General features: G+C 39.9%; 1 protein-coding gene across 3 annotated transcripts; it reads right to left on the bottom strand.

Moving 5' to 3' along the window:
- Positions 1 to 1,920: 1,920 nt before the first annotated feature.
- On the bottom strand, positions 1,921 to 19,239 carry LOC116699490 (DNA polymerase delta subunit 3). 3 transcript variants are annotated; one of them, XM_032532109.1, is made up of 12 exons: positions 19,076 to 19,239; positions 18,603 to 18,658; positions 12,218 to 12,317; positions 12,084 to 12,123; positions 11,785 to 11,917; positions 10,818 to 11,073; positions 10,633 to 10,705; positions 7,424 to 7,571; positions 5,802 to 5,905; positions 4,775 to 4,860; positions 2,682 to 2,760; positions 1,921 to 2,371 (listed from the first exon to the last, which is right to left on the bottom strand). In XM_032532109.1, the coding sequence occupies exons 1-12, from the start codon at positions 19,130 to 19,132 to the stop codon at positions 2,166 to 2,168; spliced, it is 1,338 nt and encodes a 445-aa protein (XP_032388000.1). In that variant the 5' UTR covers positions 19,133 to 19,239; the 3' UTR covers positions 1,921 to 2,165. The 3 variants fall into 3 exon arrangements, with proteins under 3 accessions (XP_032388000.1, XP_032387999.1, XP_032388001.1); XM_032532108.1 differs by having other exon boundaries at positions 2,682 to 2,767; positions 4,779 to 4,860; XM_032532110.1 differs by having other exon boundaries at positions 2,682 to 2,767; positions 4,779 to 4,860; positions 7,424 to 7,562.
- Positions 19,240 to 24,912: the final 5,673 nt, after the last annotated feature.

Raw genomic sequence — 24,912 nt, 5'->3', positions numbered from 1 at the left:
AAGACGTTTTGGTCTTTTCTACACTTTTCCAACCATGAAAAACTCTAGTGGGGGTTGAAATAAACACATACTTTGCCGATTTACATGTGAAAATATGTTGGCTCTATGCACGCTAAAAGTAGTTTTTTTTTTAAATGGAGTCTGGTTTGTTTAGCTCCAGCTACGTCATAGCTGTTTCTGGGAAACAGAAAGGTCTTAAATAGATTTTAAAAAGGTCTATCTCTGAAGGCTTAAGACACTTAACACTTTTATTATTTTTAGTTTTATAGTTATTAGAATGTGTACCAAGCAGAATATGATTTGAGAGCTTGTAAAAAAATCATCTACGCGCTCTCAAATCATATTCTACAAGTGGTCACATCGCATCTACGCGGTCTCTCATTTGCACTTTTTACCTTCATATTAAAATCTCTGCGGAATTTTCTAATTGAACTTGTTCTAGTGTCAGAAAAGTCTGGAATAGCAGAACAAGGGGTAAGTAATTATGGATTGAGTGATCATTCTATTGTTTTCTGCACTCAAAAGATAAAGTAATGCTCAATTGCCATAGCGCTATAAGAATCAGGTTGCTGAAAAATTATAGGAAAGATAGTAGACCAGCTACTTAACGCTTTTGCTGTCAAAATTGAAAATCAACATATTTGTCGAAGCTTTTTAATCGTTTTTGTTTTACTTTTTCTAACGTTTTTGGCCCTTTTTTCAACACTTTTGATGCTTTTTTTCCAATGTTTGTCACTTTTTTGATGTTTAGCACTACTCACGTAACACTAACTTTTTAACTTTAGTTTCACAGTTATTTTTTGAATTCATGGTCAAAAACCTAACTTTTAAGAGATTATACCTCATGTTTGACTAAGAAAAGCAGAAATTAGGAATTATTTTGACTAAAGTTAAATGAAAGTATGTTGATGGATAATCACAGACTAGAAAATGTCAACTTTTACTCAATACTATTTTTACAAACAAATATATCTATAAAATTGAACAAGACACCCCAAAATTAATAAAAGTAGAGATTTGTGCTTGCCAAAGAGTCTTGTGTGGAAGAAATGTTATTTCCGGTAATTACAATTAGTAATTAAAAAGATGGTAGTTAAAAAGAACATTAATATAGGAAAAGGGGTCAATTTGACACGAGTACAACATGAGGGTTAACTGGTCTACTGTGTTGCAACGTATGGACGTTGAATTAAACAACATGAGGGAGGTCTTTAACAGTCTTTACTCTGTTCTTTAACAGATTTGATACTATGGCTACTGCCCCCCACCCCTCCTCTGGGAGATCCCTACCCCCTACCCCACCTGTAACCTCTGTGTGCCCCACTGCTGACCAGGTGAAAAGACAGCGGAGTAGCCTCCACTCTAATAAGGCTGCAGGCCCTGATGGCGGCTGTCCTGGGGTGCTCAAAGCCTGTGCCCCTCAGCTATGTGGCGTTTGATACCGTTGACCATGGAGTTTGGGTGCACAAATTAAAAGCCATCGGTTTTAATGCCTTAGCCTTCAGATGATTGAGTTCTTATCTGAAGGATAGGAAGCAACTGGTGGATATTAGGGGAACAATGTCTCAACCACAACACATAGACTGTAGGGTCCCTCAAGGGAGTGTCTTGGTTCCACTTTTTTTCCTTATATATATATATATATATATATATATATATATATATATATAAATAAATGACCTTAAGCCTGCATGTTCATGTGAACTTTTTTTATATGCAGATGACTCTGTTATTGGTTTCTCATGAAGATAAGAACATAGTTCTCTCAACTCTGTTTAGAACTATTGAATGTCAGAAGGTGGATGACAGAAAATAGGCTTCACATAAGAAAAAGGGAAGCCATACTTTTTGGGAACGAAAACAGTCAAGGTCCTACAAAACGATGTTTTTATTTAGAGGGAAAAAAAATAACATTTTAGAAAGTTTCAGCATTTGATATTTATTGAGTACAGCATGTATTTACAGTTGATTAGATGAAAAGCGATATGGTTTTCATCCTGATTGACACGTCCGTGTAGTCAAAGTCCTTTTTCAGAAGTGATTTGCATTCACCATTTGTCAAGGTGATGCGTTTCATTTTTTTTTATCAAAAATGGTCCTAGAAAGTCTACAACAGTGCTTTTTGTCTCTTGGCCACTATACAAGTGTCCAACGCTGTCCTCCCGTCATTTCTTTTGGAAAAATCCCATAATCGAAGCTTGTTTCGTTCCTTTGTTTGAATTTGCGGACGCTTTCTTTTGACTTTTCTTCTCGTCCTGTTTGCTACTTCCTGGTCGTTTTGCAGGGAAGGGATCTTTTGGAGTGTGTTTGGGGGCCTGACTGTCGTCCTCTGCTTCAGAGTACGATTCACTCTCATAGCCTTTCTCTGTCACTGGGGGGGGGAGGGAGAGAGAAAGAATTAAATGTAGTATACATTTAACAAACTAAAAAAAAGACTAAAAACCCTGCTTTTTACAAAAGTCTATGAATAACTGAGTTTGTCGCTGTTGTTAATGTTAATCTTTACTGTGTGTGTTTGTGAGCGTGTGCGTTCTCTACATGTTTTGTATATATATTTTATTGAACAAAGTATTATTTTATGTCGCTTTCGTACGAAGCACATTGTGTCTCGTACATTTTGCTATAGAAATAAAGTTTGCTTCAGAGGGGGGAGCTTTTAATTGTCTCTGTGTTTTTCATACCGATACATCCTTCGTCATCTACAAAGGTACGAGATTTCAGGACGCGTCTCCTCTTCCTCGTCTTCATCTCACAGTTTCCCTGTTGTCACATAAAAAAACATAAAAATGGGACAATAAGCTAATCACGTGTAATACACACAAAAAACACATTTTATCAATCTCCAATACTGGGTAAGTGGATTTTCACACACACACAGAGAGAGAGAGAGAGAGAGAGAGAGAGAGAGAGAGAGAGAGAGAGAGAGAGAGAGAGGAGAGAGGAGAGAGAAGAGAGAGAGAGAGAGAGAGAGAGAGAGAGAGAGATGGAGAGGAGAGAGAGAGAGGAGAGAGAGAGAGAGAGAGAGAGAGAGAGAGAGAGAGAGAGAGAGAGAGAGAGAGAGAGAGAGAGAGAGAGAGAGAGAGGAGAGAGAGAGAGAGAGGAGAGAGAGAGAGAGAGAGAGAGAGAGAGAGAGAGAATCTGAGCTCATGTCTCCTGTAGTCGGGTGTGTTTAGCAGTCTGTGATGCAGCAAACTGTAGCAGCTTCAGTGTTTCTCACAGAAATAGAACAAACCCAGTTTACAAACTCAACTGATTCAGGCCAAAGCAAACAAACCGTAGCTGTGAAAACGCCCTGAGATCTCTGGGGTCCAGTTACCAGACCTGAGCTCCCTCTCAAAGAAACAGTCCAGACAACTAAGAGAATCATGGGTGATTCTGGCCACGTTCTTTCTTGTGGATTCTCTTTAATGCCATTAGGGCGATGCTACAGTGGGTACGGAAAGTAATCAGACCCCTTTAAATTTTTCACTCTGTTTCATTGCAGCCATTTAAAAAAAAAAAAAAAATCAAAAAAGGTAATTTTATTTCTCATTAATGTACACTCAGCACCCAGTCTTGATATAAAAACAAAACAAATTTTTGCAAAATTCATTAAAAAAGAAAAAGTGAAATATCTAAGTATTCAGACCCTTTGCTGCGACACTCATATTTAACTCACATGCTGTACATTTCTTCTGATCCTCCGTGAGATGGTTCTACTCCTTCATTGGAGTCCTGCTGTGTATAATTAAACTGATTGGACTTGATTAGGAAAGGTACACACACCTGTCTATATAAGAACTTACAGCGCATGTCAGAGTAAATAAGAATCATGAGGTCAAAGGAACTGCCCAAGGAGCTCAGAGACACAATTGTGGCAAGGCACAGATCCTTCCAAGGCTACAAAACAATTTCTGCAGCGCTCAAGGTTCCTAAGAGCACAGTGGCCTCCATAATCCTTAAATGGAAGAAGTTTGGGACGACCAGAACTCTTCCTGGACCTAGTCGTCCAGCCAAACTGAGCAATCGTGGGAGAAGAACTGTGGTGAGAGAGGTAAAGAAGAACCCAAAGATCACTGTGGCTGAGCTCCAGAGATGCAGTAGGGAGATGGGAGAAAGTTCCACAAAGTCAACTATCACTGCAGCCCTGCACCAGTCGGGGCTTTATGGCAGAGTGGCCCGACGGAAGTCTCTCCTCAGTGCAAGACATATAAAAGCCTGCATAGAGTTTGACACAAAAACACATGAAGGACTCCCTGACTATGAGAAATAAGATTCTCTGGTCTGATGGGACCAAGATTGAACTTTGTGGGGTTGATTCTAAGCGGTATGTGTGGAGAATTGGGGGGGGGGGGGGGGGGGGGGGGTAGGCCGCAGGGACAGAATGACTGGTTGCAATTGAACGAAAGATTGGGCTGAAGGTTCACCTTCCACCAAGACAATGACCCTAAGCACACAGCTAAAATAACAAAGGAGTGGCTTTGGAACAACTCTGTAACCATTATTGACTGTGACTTTTGGAAAATGGCTGCAATGAAACAGAGTGAAAAATTTAAAAGGGGTCTGAAAACTTTCCGTAGTACCCACTGTATCTTTTGCGTGTTTTGGAGAGCGTGTGCGCGCCCATTGGTTGACCTGCTGATAACTGACCTGCTGGATTGGATGATTGCGATCGTGTTTATTATTGTCTGCTTTTATCTGGCTGGTTGACTGCAAAATTGAATTGCCTCTTTTGGGATTAAGGTTTTTGAAGTGAATGGAGTTAATATCTAAATCTTCAGGTTTGAGCACTTACATTTGACTGTGAAATAGACTCCACCTTCTTCTTAGGACTTGGCGACGCTTCTCTTGTTTCCATCTGCTGTGGGGAATCTGGAATGACTGAAGAGGTTAGCAAGTATTAGTTAGGACGACTTTGGAAATTCCCACTTTTCATATTTCCTTCTTTTATAAGGTTTGTATATGTTATAATATTCCGGGCCGGCTTTGCAGTATGCATAAACTAGACCAGTGGTTCTCAAAAACAGTTTTTTTTTAAAGGTATGTACCCTCTAACCACCATGAAATATTTTTGGTAAAAAAAAAAAAAAAAGTCTAAACAAAGCGGAACAGTACAGCAATACCAGCGATAGATTTACAACAGCCTTGTTACTGAAAAACATTTAAATGCTAAGGAAAAAAGGCAAAGAAACTTGGAAAAAGACAAAAAAGGAAGTAAGGCACTGGAAAATAGTACAAAAACTTCAAAAAAGCAATATAAACTTTGGGGGGGAAAAACAGTAGATGGAAGGAAGGCAACACTAGGGCGACAAAAAAAATTCCAAAAAGAGAAACTTTGAAAAAATAGACAAAAACTCTGAAGAAAAAAAAAAAGTAAGGAAGAAAGGCAAGAATAGGTCAAAACAAAATGACAAAACCTTCAAAAAAGGTGACACACTTCAAAAACAGCGAGAAAAATGTTGAAACAAGTGAAAAACCAGGAAAATAAAGACAGTAGCAGTAACTACAGCCTTGTAGTTGAAAAACGTTTTGCAAAAAATGTTCCCCCTTCAGTCCTCCAAAGTACCCCAAGGGGTACACGCACCCCCACTTGAGAAACCCTGAATGAGGCCATAATTCTCTGAACTGTGGCCAAGAGTATTCTTATGATTTACAAAATTATGAAAGAAAACCACATTCAACGTGAGGTAATAAAAAGATGTATGTCTGTTGTCAACTATCAAAACCACTTCCATGTTTTTTGCAACCCATTGACTTTGAGTCTTCTTTGCACTTTTCAAAAAAGAAAAATCCTAAAAACCAGAGTGATGGAAACGGCTCACCATCTTCATCGCTGCTGTCTGGTTCCGGCTTCTTAATCCTCCGTCTCTTTTTCTTGTCCATTTTCTCCTCCTCGCTGCCAGAATCCTCCATTCGCTTGGTTTTGCTTCAACAAGAGCAACACTCATATTTAATTACATTTGTAGCCACGTTTGACTTTGGCGGACCAAGTCCATCATCACTCAGTGAACATGCATTAATTTTCAAAGCTTTTAAAAACTTAAACTGAAGAAAAAATGCAAGATACTGTGATTCAGAATAAAGCTGCATGTGTGGCTCTCTTGTATGGGTTTAGATCAAATGTTGATCAAATGCATGAAAGCGTGTCTTGGTTTAAAGTTAGAAATAGATTTGTGTATTAGAGCCCAACCAATATATCGGCGGGCTGATATTATCTGCAGATATTATGTTTCTTCCAAACTATCGGTATTTTATTGGCATGGTAATGGCCGATTAAAAATAAATAAAAACGGATGGTCAACCATGTTCTGAGTGTTGGCGTTGCATAGTTTGTCCACCAGAGGACGCTCTACAACGTCCCTGTTGGCAACGCAGATTATTAAACGATATCTGATTATCAGCATATCGGATTTTTTTATTAATATTTGTATTGGGCTTAAAAATCTTTTGTCGGTCGAGCTCTATTGTGTATTCGCTAATTTTTTATTTATTTATTTACAATGTTATAACAAACACCTTTTACGTTTTTATGCAAAAATATCCTTTAGTATTGATACACATCATTATCTAACAAGGCATGCAGTAGGAGGTAGTTTTATTTTACCTAAAAAACAAATCAATTCAATGTGTGAATGGAACTCTCACCCAAAGACTAACAAAACACTCACAATTGGTTAAAAAATAAATAAAATAAATAAATTACTTAAGATATACAGTATTACCTTCAAAGAAATGTAAATATCTAATACCAAATTAGAAAGAGTCTGTTATAGGGATTTTACTTATCTGATCTCTTAATATAGATCTAGTCTGAGAAGCATTCTTTTTTGATTAATTGCATTAACTGTAAGATTTAAATATGGTTTGTATTTTCAAATGTTAGAATGTTTGTGTGTGTGTGTTTGGTGTGTAATGTGATGTCGTGAAGTGTACTGTCACATGAACAGATTGCAGGACACCACAAATAGCTTTTAGGCTTATGCTGAAGCTAATGGGAATCCAAATAAAACAAACAAATCTATTATTTAGTGATTGGCTGGTAATATCTGAACATTCACTAGCCATTTGGCTATTACATTTTTTTTTTTTTAAGTTACATTTTGAACTAAGGCTGCACAATGAGGAAAATTCCAATTGACATTATTTTGACTGATATGGCGATTGCAATATGATTCACCATATTGAAGGGAAGGATCATGTTCGGATCATTATTCTCAATTTCATTGACTACAATCATTTTAATGTTTTAAGATATAGTATTAGTGGGATTTTTGTGAGGATCTGTGCCAATCAAAGATGTTTTCTGTAGACTGTAGGTTAGGATTTGAAGGCCGGGACGTCTCTGCAGCGCTACGTTTGAAACACATTTAGCCTTTAACAAATATTGTGCCCGTCTGGGATTTGGATATTGCACTAGTCCATATTGGGATTTGGATAAACCCACCTCCTGGAGTCTTTTGGCGACTCCACTGCAGCAGCAGCGGCGGCGGGGGTGGCGTGTGTTTCCTCCGGCTGTGAACTGGGCCGGGGCTGCTCTGCTGAGGATGATGACGGAGCTGCTTCCTCCTGCTTCACCGTTTTGTCTGCTTTCTCTGAAGTGACCAGTGATTGGATAAAGTCAGCACACCACACCACAACACATTACTCGGCCCCACTATTTTTTATTTTTTTATTTTTTTTAAATGAGTTCTACTGCATTTTTAAAAGGTCAGTCACGTCACATGCCAAAATTCCTTTTTTTATACCTTTGACAGAAAAAAAACACCAACAATTTTAAGCATTCAATAGCTATGTTTCCGTCCACACGTTTTTAACCAAATTAAGTGATATCGAATGAAAAATGCCTTATTGAAACAGTAAAATTGGATGGAATTTCATGAACATCGACTCAAAGGAAATACGTTTGGTCTCATCAGATTTGATCTTGATCGATGTACGGCTTATGAGATAAATGCTGATAGAAACGTTATTTGCAAAATTAATAATGATGCGATTAAGTTTTAGGTCATTGTATGGTTGCAAGACGACAGAAGAAGTTTTACTTAATTTTTGCCCAGTATTTCCTCTCTTTCTGCACACATGGCAGGTGTCAACAAAGACAGATGGAAGTGGACGGACGAGGAGACGAGAGACTTTCTGAATTTAATTTATCAGGAACTCGCAAAGGAAAGGGACAATAAAGGTTAGGACAAGCCTTGGGACGTCCTGCGGAGTTAATGGAAGGCACTCAAACAGCGAGACATGTCTAAAAAAAGAGTTGTCTCGCAGCGGTGCCGGAGGGACAATAAAAGACAAGTTGCATCTGCATCATCATAGCAATGTGTTGATAGCGTCGTTGTTTTCTTATTATAGCTTGATGTGTCACTATCAGCTGGCACATACGCACTATAACTTGTGCAATATTGATCATGTGTTGGTAGACGGCGCGATCCATTTTGTCTAGAAAAACTTTGCTCGCAAACGTTTGCTTAATTGTTGTGCGATTCAGTGACAAAAATAAATGGAGACACCTTAAAATGTCAAAAATCATTTTTGATATACCAATTTGATCGCAAATCATCACCACAGGTTTTATTGGCTTTAAAGCCGTTGGATGGAAACACACTTTCAGCAGCTTCATTTGCGTGAGTTTTTTTACTGAACTTCAGATAATTTGATTTACAAGTGGATGGAAACTTAGCTACTGTCTGTAGTAGGGGTGCACAATATGATTATATATTGTATAGGCCTGCACGATATTGGAAAAAATCTGAAATTGCAATATTTTTTTCCCCTGCGATATTAAAGTTATTTTTTAAAGATGACATATATAGCTCTATTTGGAAATAATAAATCACTCTCGACTGCTGTGGTGATTTTGTAGGGGGGTGCATCTACATAGAAGAAAGAATGGAAAAAGGATCTTTTCTAATGTGAACCATTCTTTGTTGAACATTGCATTACAAAAATCAAAGTAAGTAAGCTAAGCGCTGTGACTAACGTTACTCTTCTGAAGTGGTTTTGGAGTGGGACATCAGGTAGAAATATGCTGGTTGACTAGCATGACACCATTGTATTCATATAATAATCAATCCAGACTAACGTGAATGACAGTGACGGCATGTTTCCTCTTAATTTCTAGTTGTGGTTCGACTAGCGGGGCCAGCTCGTTAGTTTGATAAACTGATCAGACCTGCATGTCACGCGCACTAGCAACACACTGTGTATCCAAGAAGAATTAAATCAGTGGAAATGACGTTAGATCAGACACAGACTCCTGTTTTAGATTAGTGTTACGTTTCCAGCCTCGCGGCTCCAAACCGTAACGTTAGTTTCTATAGGCTAACTATATTAGCTTTAGCCTGGCTGGTAGCAGCTTTCTGTGGGGAATATGGCCTGAAGACGTGATTATGTTGCATTAATCAGATGACTTATGAACATAAAACACTGACTGCAGTAGCTTCACTGACTACCATCAAAACTATGAGCATTACTGTGTCAGTGGCAGCTGCTGCCTACGGTACTTCTACACATGGAGAGCTTCATTTCCCATAACAATAACCCCCGTTGGACTAACGTTGGCCAGTATGTTATTTTATACATACAATTGATATGGGTTGATCAGAAATTGTTATACTTATTGCTGATTAGAAAACTATTTACATGACAGCATCGAGCTTCAGATCAATGGTGTTGTCATGGTAACAAACAAACTATATACAGAACGTTTTGCAACAATGAATACAACACATGCGGTTGCAATTATGAAGTAAAATGTAATGAACAAGAGTTTTCATACTCAGTATAACTTTCTTTTTTTAACTTTTAATTTTTTTATGATCAGTGTGATTTTTGTTTTTGGTTCTTTTTTATTTTTATTTTTTCCACACCAGGTGGGGGTGTGTGTGTGTGTGTGAGTGTGAGTAAGAGAGAGAAAGAGAGAGGGGGGGGGGGGGGGGAGTAATAGAGAGTTAAAAAAAAAAAAATCTCCGATGGCAGAGACGCAACGAGAGTTGCATTTACACCAAGCAGCATGTCTGAAACCCACGTTCACCAGAAACCTACTGGTTACTATGTAAGGACTACAAACCGAAGTTAAAAACAAACCTGAAGCTGAAGAAACCCTTAACGTTAGCGGAACAGATCCGCAGACCCGACTGACTGACGGAGCAGAGAGAGAGAGAGAGAAGCCGAGGGAGCGCATGTCTCCGTGATCTCCGTGTTCTGTGTGTGTGATAGAGCCGAGCGTGTTTCTAGGCGGGGGGGGGGGGGGGGGGGCGCTGTTACTATCACAGAACGCTTCGCGGCCAGTTGAGGAGTTGTATTCAATCTGGGCACGGATATTGACTCATATTACTCGGATAACCGTTGAAAACCGCTGAAACGAGTATCCGTATCGGATACTCGGATCATCCCTAATTCCCACCCTTCCCAAGAGCAGCTGATAGAGAGGTCTGATACTTATTTTATACTGTGTTTTTGGTCCGCACATCGCAATGTCGATGCTAAAACACAATATTGTTCAGCCCTAATAGGGTATATTGAATACACCTAATTACATGGCATTTTACAATAAAACACTAGCAGAGTATTGTAGCAGTAGTAGTAAGCAGACATTGCACTAAAGATTTAGAAAAACTACAAAAGGATGATGGCGGTGAAGATATTACTCACTTGCTGCTTGACTGCCAAAGAAGTTCATCATAGAGTTGGCTTTTGCAGGTGGTTTGCTTTTGGGCTCATCAACCTAAAACAGGAAACACAGAAGTAAAAAAATAAATAAAAAGAAATCCTGTAGCTCCTGTCGTTTATTTCTTAATAAACTGCAGCGAATCACAGCAAAGGCTGCCAAGCCGTACCGCAGGTGCATCCTCCTTCTGCTCCGACTTCACCTCTTTACCACTGTCCTGGTTCTTAAGAGCGCTCTTATTTGCAAACATTCCCATGATGCCTTTCTGTGGCTTGGTGGACGGTTTGGAAGCCGGAGCAGCATTTCCATTGGGGGGAGATTGCTTGTGTTCAGGCTCTGGTGCAGGAGTTGGCTGGGTTTGTCTGGCCTGCTGCAGCTCCACAGAGGACCTGGGCACTGCGCTGGAACAGCGGATGGCGCTGTATCTGTAACAGTGAGTGCACCATGTGTGATTAACTTTTTTTTTTTTTTTTTACAACATACAACATGATACACATCCCACCATCATCATCATCATCATCATCACCATCATCACCACCCACTCAGACAAAAACCAAAAGATGACACAGTAACTACAATATTAAAGACCATTAAAAAAAAAAAGCCAATAAACCATATATCAATTAAAGATATGTATAAATGATAGGACTGCACAATTCAGAAAATGTCACAATTCGATATTGATTTTTAGGCTCAAGATTTGATGCAAAAATGATTCTCAATTTTAAAAAATGATTCACAGTATCTAAATGTAGTTTACATGCGATAGTATACACAACCAATACAAAACTGGACGGGACCAACAACCTCTGGATAGTTCTACTTGTTAAACGTGAGCGGCAACCAACGGAGGGTGCGTTTTGTCGGCAGGATTATTTAAAAGCCCACCGCGACTATTGTGCGTCTGCCCTATTTCTAAAGACATTTTGCCATGGCGATGCGCCACAATAACACAGAGAAAACACTGTAAAGTCACAATAAAGATAATGGAACTACAACTAGAAATAAAAGCTGTAGCAGTGCAGGGCACAGAGGGAAGTAGAATCTCTCATCTGCAGAATCTCCGACATAAAATAGATTTTCCTTGCCTGCGTGGAGACCCTGAGGAAGGTCCACTTTTAAAGCACATGACATACTTGCTGCAGTTCTTCAGATTGTCTTTGACGGCATCGTAGTCGACGCCGTAGAGCGGGCCGCTGTCTTTCAGCAGCGCTTTCTGGACACTGTAGACGTGCACGCTGACGATCAAGCTCATCTTGGATTTGACGTCTGGAAAATAAATCACCTGAGGTTAGACGCAACTAACTTCCTGCTAAATACACAAAATGGGAAGAAAAAAATAAGGATTTGTACATTTTTAGTTTGCAACCTGGAGGTTAAAGGCAACAGATTCAACTAACCAACAAGGCTTGATTTAGGAAACACTTGTACACACCTTCCAACTGGTCCTCTTTGACTAGGGACACCTTGTGACTCTGAAAGGAAGCACAACATTAGCAACAATAGGTATACTAATAATAACGTTAAAATCTGCAAAAACGTTGTCCGTTAATTCATTACGTTTCCCACCGTCTGGCCATTGTCCACAAACTTCCCCGACACGAGGTAGGTGGCATGGAGCTGAGCTGAACTCTCCTTCCTCTTGTGGTCCAAATAATGATAGAGCATTCTGAAAACAAGACATGCGTCATGTCAATGGTTTGATTGTTAAAAAGATCCCAGCCATTGGATTACCTCTGACTGTATCGGTAAGCAGCATTAGTGACTCCCGAAAACATACATATTGGTATATTGATTAATGTATAACATTCTCTAAATGTGTCCATTAGCACACAAGGTTATACTTTTACTTTTCCTCGATGCAGAGGTCTAGGGTTTGAAGCCGACCTGTGACGATTTCCTGCATGACTTCCCCCCCTCTCCCCCCTAGCTGTCCTATCAAATAAAGGCGGAAAAAAAAGATGCGCCAGTACACCTACAGTGGGTACGGAAAGTATTCAGACCCCTTTAAATTTTTCACTCTTTGTTTCATTGCAGCCATTTTCCAAAAATCAAAAAAGTTCATTTTATTTCTCAGTAATGTACACTCAGCACCCCATCTTGGACAGAAAAAAACAGAAATGTAGAAATTTTTGCAAATTTATTAAAAAAGAAAAACTGAAATATCACATGGTCATAAGTATTCAGACCCTTTGCCGTGACCCTCATATGTAACTCAGGTGCTGTCTATTTCTTCTGATCATCCTTGAGATGGTTCTACACCTTCATTGGAGTCCAGCTGTGTTTGATTATACTGATTGGACTTGATTAGGAAAGCCACACACCTGTCTATATAAGACCTTACAGCTCACAGTGCATGTCAGAGCAAATGACAATCATGAGGTCAAAGGAACTGCCTGAAGAGCTCAGAGACAGAATTGTGGCAAGGCACAGATCTGGTCAAGGTTACAAAAAAATTTCTGCTGCACTTAAGGTTCCTAAGAGCACAGTGGCCTCCATAATCCTCAAATGGAAGACGTTTGGGACGACCAGAACCCTTCCTAGAGCTGGCCGTCCGGCCAAACTGAGCTATCGGGGGAGAAGAGCCTTGGTGAGAGAGGCAAAGAAGAACCCAATGGTCACTGTGGCTGAGCTCCAGAGATGCAGTCGGGAGATGGGAGAAAGTTGTAGTAAGTCAACCATCACTGCAGCAATCCACCAGTCGGGGCTTTATGGCAGAGTGGCCCGACGGAAGCCTCTCCTCAGTGCAAGACACATGAAAGCCCGCATGGAGTTTGCTAAAAAACACCTGAAGGACTCCAAGATGGTGATAAATAAAATCCTCTGGTCTGATGAGACCAAGATAGAACTTTTTGGCCTTAATTCTAAGCGGTATGTGTGGAGAAAACCAGGCACTGCTCATCACCTGTCCAATACAGTCTCAACAGTGAAGCATGGTGGTGGCAGCATCATGCTGTGGGGGTGTTTTTCAGCTGCAGGGACAGGACGACTGGTTGCAATCGAGGGAAAGATGAATGCGGCCAAGTACAGGGATATCCTGGACGAAAACCTTTTCCAGAGTGCTCTGGACCTCAGACTGGGCCGAAGGTTTACCTTCCAACAAGACAATGACCCTAAGCACACCGCTAAAATAACGAAGGAGTGGCTTCACAACAACTCCGTGGCTGTTCTTGAATGGCCCAGCCAGAGCCCTGACTTAAACCCAATTGAGCATCTCTGGAGAGACCTGAAAATGACTGTCCACCAACGTTTACCATCCAACCTGACAGAACTGGAGAGGATCTGCAAGGAGGAATGGCAGAGGATACCCAAATCCAGATGTGAAAAACTTGTTGCATCTTTCCCAAAACGACTCATGGCTGTATTAGATCAAAAGGGTGCTTCTACTACATACTGAACAAAGGGTCTGAATACTTATGACCATGTGATATTTCAGTTTTTGTTTTTTAATAAATATGCAAAAATTTCTAAATTTCTGTTTTTTTCTGTCAAGATGGGTTGCTGAGTGTACATTACTGAGAAATAAAATGAACTTTTTTGATTTTTGGAAAAAGGCTGCAATGAAACAAAGAGTGAAAAATTTAAAGGGGTCTGAATACTTTCCGTACCCACTGTAGATGGGTATGGAACTGTCAGAATTTTGGGTTCCGAATGAAACGCATCTCCAGCGGCATGGAAAGCTGCTGAATGTGGGCAGTAAATCCTGCAATGAAATTCTTAGCCTTGTTTAGTTTATTCTTTGATTTATTAATAATTTAATAAATAATTCTGTTTATTGATCCCCAGTGGGGAAATTACAATTTACACACTGTGTACACTTTGTTAGTAATCACTACACACAGGCCTGAAATACACACACATGCTCAGGACCTATTCATGCAAAAAAAGGAGAGATGTCAGAGTGAGCGGGCCTTGCTCAAGATCACCTGGCAGTGCGCAGGAAGTGAAGTGGCATCTCTCAAGCCAACCGTCTACACTCCGTACTTTGGTCCATATGGGGACTTGAACCAGCGACCCTCCAGTTCCCAACCCAACTCCCTCAAACTGAGCTACTGCCACCCCAATTTGAATAACTAATAAAGTTATTGTACAGCTGATTTATGTTACGACTAAATTAACTTCACCATGGAACAAAAACCCTGCGTGAAATTGTTATCACCTGTTCAAAAGTCCATATTATAATAATAATAATAATAATTTTTGTTCACACAGCATCTTTAAGAAACTCAAGGATACTTTACAGAATTAGGTTGTAGGAGGTGGTAAACATATACTCTGGGTTGTGCGCCCCCTAAATTTTTTTTTCAAAATTTTCATCCCAAGTACTCACAATGAATGTTTGGCTTTCCAAGTACCACCATTAAACTAGATTAGCATGGTGTACAATAGGGCCAAACTGTAAAGCCTATAAGAATGTTGATTTAAAGTGAACTGTAAGAAGATAGAAAAAAAATTTGAACTGATATTGCCTAAAGGAATATGGTTATGCAGTAGGCCTATTATAGATAAACAGAAATATTGTATGTAGGAAGATAAAAACACACACATATATATATATATATATATATATATATATATATATATATATATATATATATATATATATATATATATATATATAAAAAAAATAATAAATGTGTGTTGTAGAGATTATACAGTATAGATTAAATCTGATTTGATTTGACGGTTTGATTTTACCAACTAGGTGAACCGGCTAAGGCGTGTTTCCACAAAATGCTCTTTGTCCAGTTTGGTAAGCCCTCTGTGTTGGCCCAAGGTAGGGAGAGCTTCCTGTTTCTGTTCCTATAAGGTAGCCTGTGTGGTCCTAGACTCCCTCCAGCTTAAGATGGCTCCACTGACGATATCCTTTTGGAAACTCTTATTTGTGCCACCATGTACTGACCGGCAGCCTTTGAAAATTGTTGCCTGAATCTGTGTCCACCTGTCTTGGTTTTGGCCCTCTCTCTCTCTCTCTCTATGTTGTTGTTGTCCAGTGCAGCCAGGCGAAGACGCGCTTCAAAGCTTTTGTAGCTAACAGCCTTTCTCTTTGTTGCATATTTATTATAAAGAGCATGAACAGTCTCTATTTCACCTGTGTGGATGCCCTCTGTCGCCCTGTCAAGGTTTTGGAGCAGCTGCCTGTCCAGGAAAACCTTTTGGAGGCTATTAAATGCTGCAGAGCCAGGACAGAGCCACGGGCACCTGCTCTCCTCATCTGGGGTGTAGGAAGGGTGGTCACATGGTTATTTCCTCCCCGGTCACCCACTCATGAACATTTGTTATGTGGTGTAGCAGAGATATCCACCTTTCCCTGAGTCTTACTCTGTCTCCCCCACAGGAGGAAACAGAATACCACAAGTGGTTAGTTATCATCCGGATCCACTCACTCTGGTCAGGTTTTTTGCATCTTAAAATTCTCTTTTTTTCCATTCTTCACAATGTGCCACATATCGTACTCATGTTTGATTTCCTGGTGTTTCTCTCTTAGTACCTTCTGCACAGATGGGTGGCACTCCATGGTCCACAAGCTTGGCCTGGCATCTCTACATACCTTCTACCTCGAGCCTATTTTTCACATCAGTCACCCGCATTTTTTCCTGAGCCACGTTCATCTTTGATTCTGTGTCGAGCAACGAGTAGGTGTCAAAGGTTGCATTATAGCCAGGGCTGCCATACCGCGCATCCCCTGAGACAGTGATCAGCTTGTCACTCACAGCACTCATGACCCCCTCATTGTAGAAAGCCCAGACGTAGTTGACCTCCGGTATGATGTATGCTTTCTGCATGTTATACCACTGCCTCTCTGACATGACCTCCAAACAAAAGTTCCACACACCTCCAGGAAAGGACTGCACTCATTCCCTTTCACAAACACTGCAGCCGGAACAGTGATGTTGCGCTCCACAACTCCCGTAATTTGATTTTGCAAATACCAAATGTAATTATGGCCATCCACACAGCGTGTATTTACAGTCACCCCAAAACCACTGTTGGACAAGGCTGGTGGTTCTTCTAGATATTTGCCACTTCCAGTGACAAATTGAAAACAACATTAACAACTGCTTGTTAGAGACAATGCCTTTCCTGTGACCAATACAGTTTGTGTCTTCCTCCTCTACATCACTGCAACTGGCACTGTCATCAAAAACAAAAGTCTTCATTGGGGTCCTCAAAGGACCCCTTATCCTCTTCTACTTCATTACACCTTTGATCAAATGACAGGGTGGTGAAAGTTTTCCACAGCAGGGCAATAGAGATGGTCATTTATGAATGTTGTAATGTCAACCAGGTCATCAGTTATTGTAGCTCTGCTCCTGACTTGCTTTTTCCTGCCCTCATGAAGGTTCTCCTCAACTGAGCTGTCTGTGTACCAACAGATAAACTGAATCTGGCTTCACAGAGTATGTCCTGATCCTCACTGTCCACTGTAGACATGCATGCCTGCTTGGTCTGAGGGAAGGTGGATGAGGGGGGAGAATTTGTAAAGAGCTGTAAGATCTATTTGTGCACCACACATATACATTTTACTACACATTGTGCTGATGAAGTACTAGTAACTGTTTTGTGGTTTCTGATGTTTCCTAATGTATTATGTATCAATAATGTCTCAAAGTTTAGCATGAAATACAAAATTGTGTCTAAAATATGCATTACATTGTATTTGCAATGATGTGCATTGGAATGTACACATTCAATTATTAATGGACCAATAGTTGTGTTAGAAGAAGGAAATATGGTTGGAGGATGGAGGGCTGTCTACTGTATACTGTCATGCAATTTATTGTAACCAAGCACATTATGAATTTTAGGAAACAGAATAATTAGTTATAAATTAGTTTTTACAAAAAGAAGATTTTTCCATGAATCCTCTATGTTAGCGAATATAACGTTGCCTAGCATGTTTGGTAGCTCGTTAAATAGCTTCTTATATTGCTTCTTATATTGCTGATATTGCTGATCTGCTACTACACTATGAACCACCCAGACCTCTCAGGTCATCTGGGACAGGTCTGCTTTCTGTCCCCAGAGTCAGAACTAAACAGGGTGAAGCAGCTTTCAGTTTCTATGCTCCTCATATTTGGAATAAACTCCCAGAAACCTGTAGATCCGCTGCTACTCTCAGTTCTTTTAAATCAAGGCTGAAGACCTTTCTATTTGATGCTGCCTTTCTTTAAATGACTAATCATTTCTTTAAATTTCTTATGCTGCACTGTAAATTTTATTCTTGTGTTTTATGTTTCTCTTTGTTTTTAACTGTCTATTCATGTGTTTACCGGTTTTTAATGCTTGTGATTTTAACTGTTTTTACTTGTGTTTTATCTGTTTAACTGATTTTTGTGTAAGCACTTTGAATTGCCTTGTTGCTGAAATGTGCTATACAAATAAAGCTGCCTTGCCTTGCCTTGGATAATTTCACACATTTTTTCACTGGTTACAGAAAATGAGCCGGCTGGCTAATTGGCTAGCTTTTTTAGCTTGGGGGTTCAGTTCTGAGTTCAGCATAATTAGTATAACAGAAAAAGAATACGTTCATTCGATGTTTGAAGTGAATAAAAAAAGCCATGTATGCTGTAAAGCCTGTAATGTGCATGTAATGTCATCAGAGTTTGCCAAACTGCCGGGGCTATCGGCTAGTAGCTAACATCAGCGGTGGCTAGCATGGGTGTATTAAGAGAACGGTAACACTATACATAGCTATACCTAGATACCGTTACTACAGACAGTGATAACTGTGTAAATGAATACTTCCTTGAGTTCCAAAAATACACATGTCCTCTACAACTGTATCATTTTGGCTGTCTTGTTTGTGTCCCCTCGCTACATACCTGCACCCAAGTCTTTCATAAACCCATAGGGAAAACACAGCTTAGTTTATTATCAAAGTGTGACTCTAACTTGGCCTGTGCCCAGCTGTGCATCGCTGTGTGCCAATAGCCCTGGCAGTAACACTCACTTTTTGGCTGTGTTGACATGGACTCCCAGAGTGAGACTCAGCCATTTATAGGTCACCTGTAAATAGAAAACACATGGCAATACACTCTAGAAAATGCATATGCAGCACCTCATGTAAAAGTCTTCTTTAACATGTGATACATCCTACAGCAGTCCATTTCAAAATCACAACCGTTCATCAACTAGCTAGCTAGGTAACGTCATAAAAAATACTTGTTTTGTTTAATTTAGGCTTAATTTTTTAGATTATCATAAGCCGAATTGACCACAAGCCCTAACAAAATCGTAGATAGTTGTCAGGCATAAAATGATGTACATTACCCTGAAAGAAAGCCAACCGTAAGTTAAAAAGGCAGCTTTTATCTACGCAGTTCAACGGCTAACGTAACTTCGGTTCTGACGTTGATTTGGCATTATCTCGCCCACAATTAAGCCAAGAAACACGGACATATTACGAATCAAGAGTGCACTCACTATCTTATTGTGGTCGTTGACAAATTCGTCGATGTTATCTAAATAAAGCTCGTCCATTTTGTTTGATTATCCGTGAATGAAGACGTCTTGTTTGACGGATTGGATTTAAGTGCGCGGGAAGGAGTTTATTTACTTCCTATTAAATGTCACGTGTCTGTTCTCGCTTCCGGTAGAATGAGAGCCTACAGCCCGCCATCTACAGGCCAACACGGGTATTGATGGCGATTTCTATTTTATTGTTATTATTATTTATTATTATTATTTCTATTATAGCCAACTATTATGAAGCAAATGCACTATTTACTTCTGTTTGAGTAAACAGTCCTCTCTTAAATCACTGTATTTGAGTTACTTAATTTTGCTAGAGTTTCTACTTTACATTTTAGCATTTATTTATGTCTATTTAAAAGGGACAATGCACATCAACTGACATTTTTTAGTTTACACTCAAAATGTAGATGTACCAGAGTTAGCAAAAAAAGTTAATTTTCATCTGTAGTCCCTCGGCACATCAACACATGATCATAAGATTATTTTTATTAATTAATTTATAAATTAATAAAAATAATGTAAGAGATAGAAAGCAAATTAATTAAGAAGATGAACAGAAAAGAGAGGGGGACAAAAAATAGTTCTAACGCATGTAAAGGAAATAGTGTAGGTTCATTTTTTACTTAATTGCAGATTAGGATAGTATAGAGAAAGGCCCATACAATGTTGCTTTTTTATATCAAATATGTATGTTATGTGTCCTTCCACTGATCTGCATCTAAAAGTAAAGATGCCAGGTTGTTCCCCCAGTGCCTTAGCTCCTTTTTTGTAAAATTATACTTCAATAAAGGCCTTCTTTCAGTAAGTGCACTCCAGTTAAATGTCGTTTAATTACTTCATATCTCTAAGCACTTTGCATTGCATTACCTGCATGATATAGCAAGATCTTTTGTGGTTAATGAGCTGTATTGTATTTTTGTAAAAACACTTTTTTCTTTTTATTCCTGTGGCTAAATAATACGTGACTGCTCTTTTGCTTGATTATATGTGGTTTTGTCCAAGGTGGAATCAGCGTTTTATCAACCACGGGTGGGATTATTTGCACTTTAATATCCGTTTACATTGTAATATTTCATTTTTCTTGCCCCGTTTAACACCGTACATCCTTGCATTTTCATATCTTCCTGCAATGTTATGTCTATTTACATGTAACTTTTGCCTTACATATTTGCTGTTTATCATTCATAAGATGGCACCTGAAAGCAGTGATGAAAAAAGAAAATGTTCAGAAAACTGTAAACAAAACTACATCAAGTTTTCCGTTTGCAGCAGCAGTTGCACTCATTCAAAGAATACTTTCAATTTCCTCCAGTATTTGTCTGGCAAGTGCTTTCAAATATGTGAGAATATTTTTTTTTTAAAGAACTCTCTCCTCATTTCCTGTAATTTCAGTTCCGATGGCTCTTGCCATTGAATGGCTAGTGGCTGTAGTTGTGCACCAAGGCTTAATTTTGGGAAACTTCAGATACAGTATTAGGGGACTACTAAGGTCTATTTAAAAGAGACTTCAGATACAGTATTAGGGACCACTAAGGTCTATTTAAAAGAGACTTCAGATACAGTATTAGGGGACCACTCAGGTCTATATAAGAGCATCCAAAGAGCACCATGTCATGGGACCTTTAATAATTGGCGCTACAGCTGCAGAAGGCGGTTATTAAAGAGAGACAATGAGGCTCTTCTGTAGGGGGGAGATCAGCAGCAGTTATTACTGCATCACAATACAGTCAACTTACATGTAAAGATTTCCAAACAAATCTCTGGTCAACATGAGGCAACTCATTCCCAGCTCCACGGCTTGTCATCTGTCTGCATCAGGCGAAGATCGTTATGACTGGAAATAAGGCTGCGGAAACTGCTCGTACATCACTTGTTAGGTTGAATCTTTTTCAGTGCTGGAGTTAAGAAACATGGACAAGATGATAAGCAGAGGCATGAATATTGATGGCGTGCATGGTTTTCTCTTACATACCAGAGTTGATCTACTGTTGTGCCAATAAAAAGCAACATCAGACTGTCAGAGGCAGTATTTGTTGATTGTCTGACAACTGAAAAACCAACAAATGATGTAGATTCAGGTCCATTTTGAGCATTGTAGTATATGTCGACGACGTGCTCCTGAGATCTCTGCAGGTTAAGTCCATAGACTATCTGTCCAATCTGAGTTTTCTGTTGCACGACTAAAACAACCTTTAAATGTACACGTTCCACCAAAACAAGTTCCTTCCCGAGGCTTTTTTGCAGCAGCACAGTGGAAATGACAAATGCCAATAAACCGGAGCACGTTTTTCTCCTATCCCGAAAAGCTGTGTGGACTAGCCGGACCCTTCCTTGCAACGCTGTGGAGGAAGATCTGGCAATGCAAGACTATGGACATCACCATGTACCAACTCAGCTGTAGAAAATAGTAATGGCGACAGGTCAGCACGGGCCCCCATTAACACTACCCGTTATTAAAAACACAGATTGCCGTTTTGGAAGAACCTCACCTTGCATTGAAGGAGGCCAAGTTTTGATTCCTGGATAATGCAATAACCCACACTTTAGTGAAGAACAATTGCAACTGCCCTTTCAACCACATACATATCATTGATCGCACAGCGGTGAAATTCACACCATCCATGTTGGGGGGGGGTCTGCATCCCATTTCTGGCCAAAGCATCAATACAACCTGTGTTTAATTAGATCTCTGCAGTCAAAGAAAATCTAAAGCCCAAACAATAGAAGGTAATAGTCTGATGAAGCCATACGTTTGTTGCTGCAGACACAAGAGCTGCAGCCAATTCTGAGAAAACATTATTTGTGAGCCAGACAATATCCATGCTTGTTAAATAAGCAACATTGGTATTATGAACCCACCCAAATCTGAACAAATAGGGTTCAATATGATTGATATTCAAAGAGGTGAGAAGGAAAACTGTCACGTGCAGGTGTGTTCTCACCATTTTTGCACTCAGATGATCTTAGAGTAATACAGCTCTGACCCGTCGGTTCACAGAGGAGCTGATCGGCCTGCCAACTTCTGACAAAAATGTCAAAGAGAAGAGCGGCGACGTGCAGCAGAGAAGGGAAAAATATTCCCCTAATGACGAGAATCACTGTCTTACCACGAAGAGCAAAACAAAAAACCCTCAGTCGGATCAGAGTTGGTTCCGATGAAGGAACGAGGCCAGCGTGATCTTCTTAGTCTTTCTTCCTTTTTCTCATTGTACACGAGTCAAATTGGACTATGCAACCTCTGTGTGTTCAGCCATTGCAGGTCAGCATGTGATCCATCGGTCTGAAGCACGGCAGAGGTAGAAAATGTACAACAGGAGACGATTCTCTGAGCTGATTAGATTGATAGATGATAGATGATAGATGTACTGTTACAGTTTAAGAAGGGAGGACCCAAAAGCAGAGGCAGAGCAGGCAGGAGGGAACTTCAGCAAAACCTTTATTAGCAGTCCAAAAGGAGATACGCAGGGAGCAGACACAGTCCAAAAACAAAGGAATCAAAAATACCAAAAATCCAACGGAACAACAGGTCTTAGCCAGGCAAAAAGCAGGAGAACATCACAGGGGATTACTCACTGGGAAACAGGGCGAAGGGAACAGGAAAACACTCCAGGAAAACTGCAATGCAGACAAACAAGAAGACTCACACATGTCACACAGACTGGCGAAAACAGGCAGGAACACAGAGACTGGAACGCCAGACAGAACGATCTGACAAGAGACAAAGGAAACACATGGGTTAAATACAAGAGGTAACGAGGTAATGGGGAACAGGTGAGACGTCAGGTGAAGCACATTAGGGCGGGGCTAGGCAATCAGACAGGCAAAAGTAAAGCTAGACAGGATCAGACAAGACAGGAAACCATGCTACAAAATAACACAGGAAACGAAGCATACAGACGCTTACCGGGAACAGGAGACAGATCAGGCACACAGGACCGGGGAAAACACTGAGACATCCACAGGGAGGCAAAAACAGGAAAACAAACCCAACAACATACCCCAAACCACAACATGTACCCTGGTACAGCTGTCAGACTAATGTGAGCTACTGTGCCCTGATCATTCATTTATTTATTTAATTATTTATTTTTAGTAATTCAGGACAATGCACATTGATGAACCTGCACAACAGTACATGTAAATGTGCCAGATTGTAGCCCGAGGGCTAATTTCCATCTGCAGTCCAATAGGCAGGTTGTAGTTACAGTAAAAAAGACATAGGATAGTAGCATTTAGTATATAAAAACAAGAAGAAACAAAAAGAAAAGAAGAAAAAAGAGAAAGAAAAAACACAAGTTAGCGGTGATTATATGTTTGGTTAGCTCTAAGCCACAGCTTAACCTGGCTCTTAAAGGAGGCCAAAGTGGGACGCTCCCTTATAGTTGGAGGAAGTGTGTTCCATAATGCACTGCCTTTAATAGATAGTGCATTATGACTGAATGAGGTTTTTCTAAAAGGAAAAATTCATGGTTCCTTATGCGTTTTTAAGGAATTTGAAAGTCAAGGAGATAGGATTTGCTTTAAGCTGAACTGCGATTGAACCCCCAAACACTTCTAATGTCACACCAGAGTGTATTTCGAGCAGCCCAACGCCCCATCCAGCTTAAGAGCCTCTCTGGTTTGACCTAATGGGGCAAAAGTAAACCTTGACTGGAACCTCAACCCTGCATGTAGATGACACTTCTCATTTCTGAGGTATTTTGTGTTCACCCCTAGCCTGGTCCTACCAGACTCTTATACATCTCATTGGTACAGAGAGTCTGGCCACTCTCTATTGACAAGTACTCTGGGTACTCTGTTAAAGTTTGAAACTATTAGATCTACCAGAGCACACATTAACAGAAGTAGATGAAAGAGAAGAGCACACTGCGTTCATAAAAAATTAATATAGTGCGGGTGCATTTTTTCAAGCAAGATCAGCAGGAAAGGTACTCGTGGACTGAAGAAAAGCCATTTATAGATTCAATAATAGGAAGCTATAATCAATAATAGCCCTACAGGATTGCGCCAAGTCTGACGTGAAAAGTACTTTCTGATTATAGTGTTTGATTTGTGTCATGGCCTTGTTCATCGCGCTGTGGTTTCACTGTGTGTTCACTGCTTAGTGAAGCAGAGAGGAATGACACACACACACACACACACACACACACACACACACCACACACACACACACACACACACACACACACACACACACACACCACTCCCCAAAGCTCAGTTGGCAAAAAGACATGCACGGTTATCTGGATTATTTGTCCCATGTGTTTAAACCCACCACATAGAGACCACTCTGAGATTTGCATCTTCCTTTCAATGCAAAAAACTGCAGACATCTACAAGATTCATTTATTGATAAAAAACACCAATTTCTAAAGGAGAATTAGAAGCAAAATCCCATTGAATCAAAGCGCATTTCTGGATTTCTATGCAATGCTCACAAAGGCAACAGTGTTCCTCTTAGAAATGAATCTGACGAGATCTTTGATGTCGGGTCTGGGTTAAACCTTGCAAATGAATTCCTTTATTCAATAGCCCTGCGATATCATGGTGTAAGAAGGCGATTGCAATGCATTTGGCAGAAAAAGGTATTTTTTTATTCTGAGGTGGATTTATTTTCTATGTTGAAGAAACTGGCAACATTTGAAGTTTTCCTGCCTGCTGTTCTCTGGCCTTTGATATTGCATTTGATGGCTTCAGTGCATCAGATCCACAGAAAATATATCTGCTCTTATAGAAATCCACAAGGAAGTAATAGATATATATCCTGTGCAGCCTGCAAACACATT

This window comes from Etheostoma spectabile, chromosome 12 (assembly GCF_008692095.1).
Source record: "Etheostoma spectabile isolate EspeVRDwgs_2016 chromosome 12, UIUC_Espe_1.0, whole genome shotgun sequence".
Taxonomy (NCBI): domain Eukaryota; kingdom Metazoa; phylum Chordata; class Actinopteri; order Perciformes; family Percidae; genus Etheostoma; species Etheostoma spectabile.
This window is presented reverse-complemented; position numbering and strand designations above follow the sequence as displayed.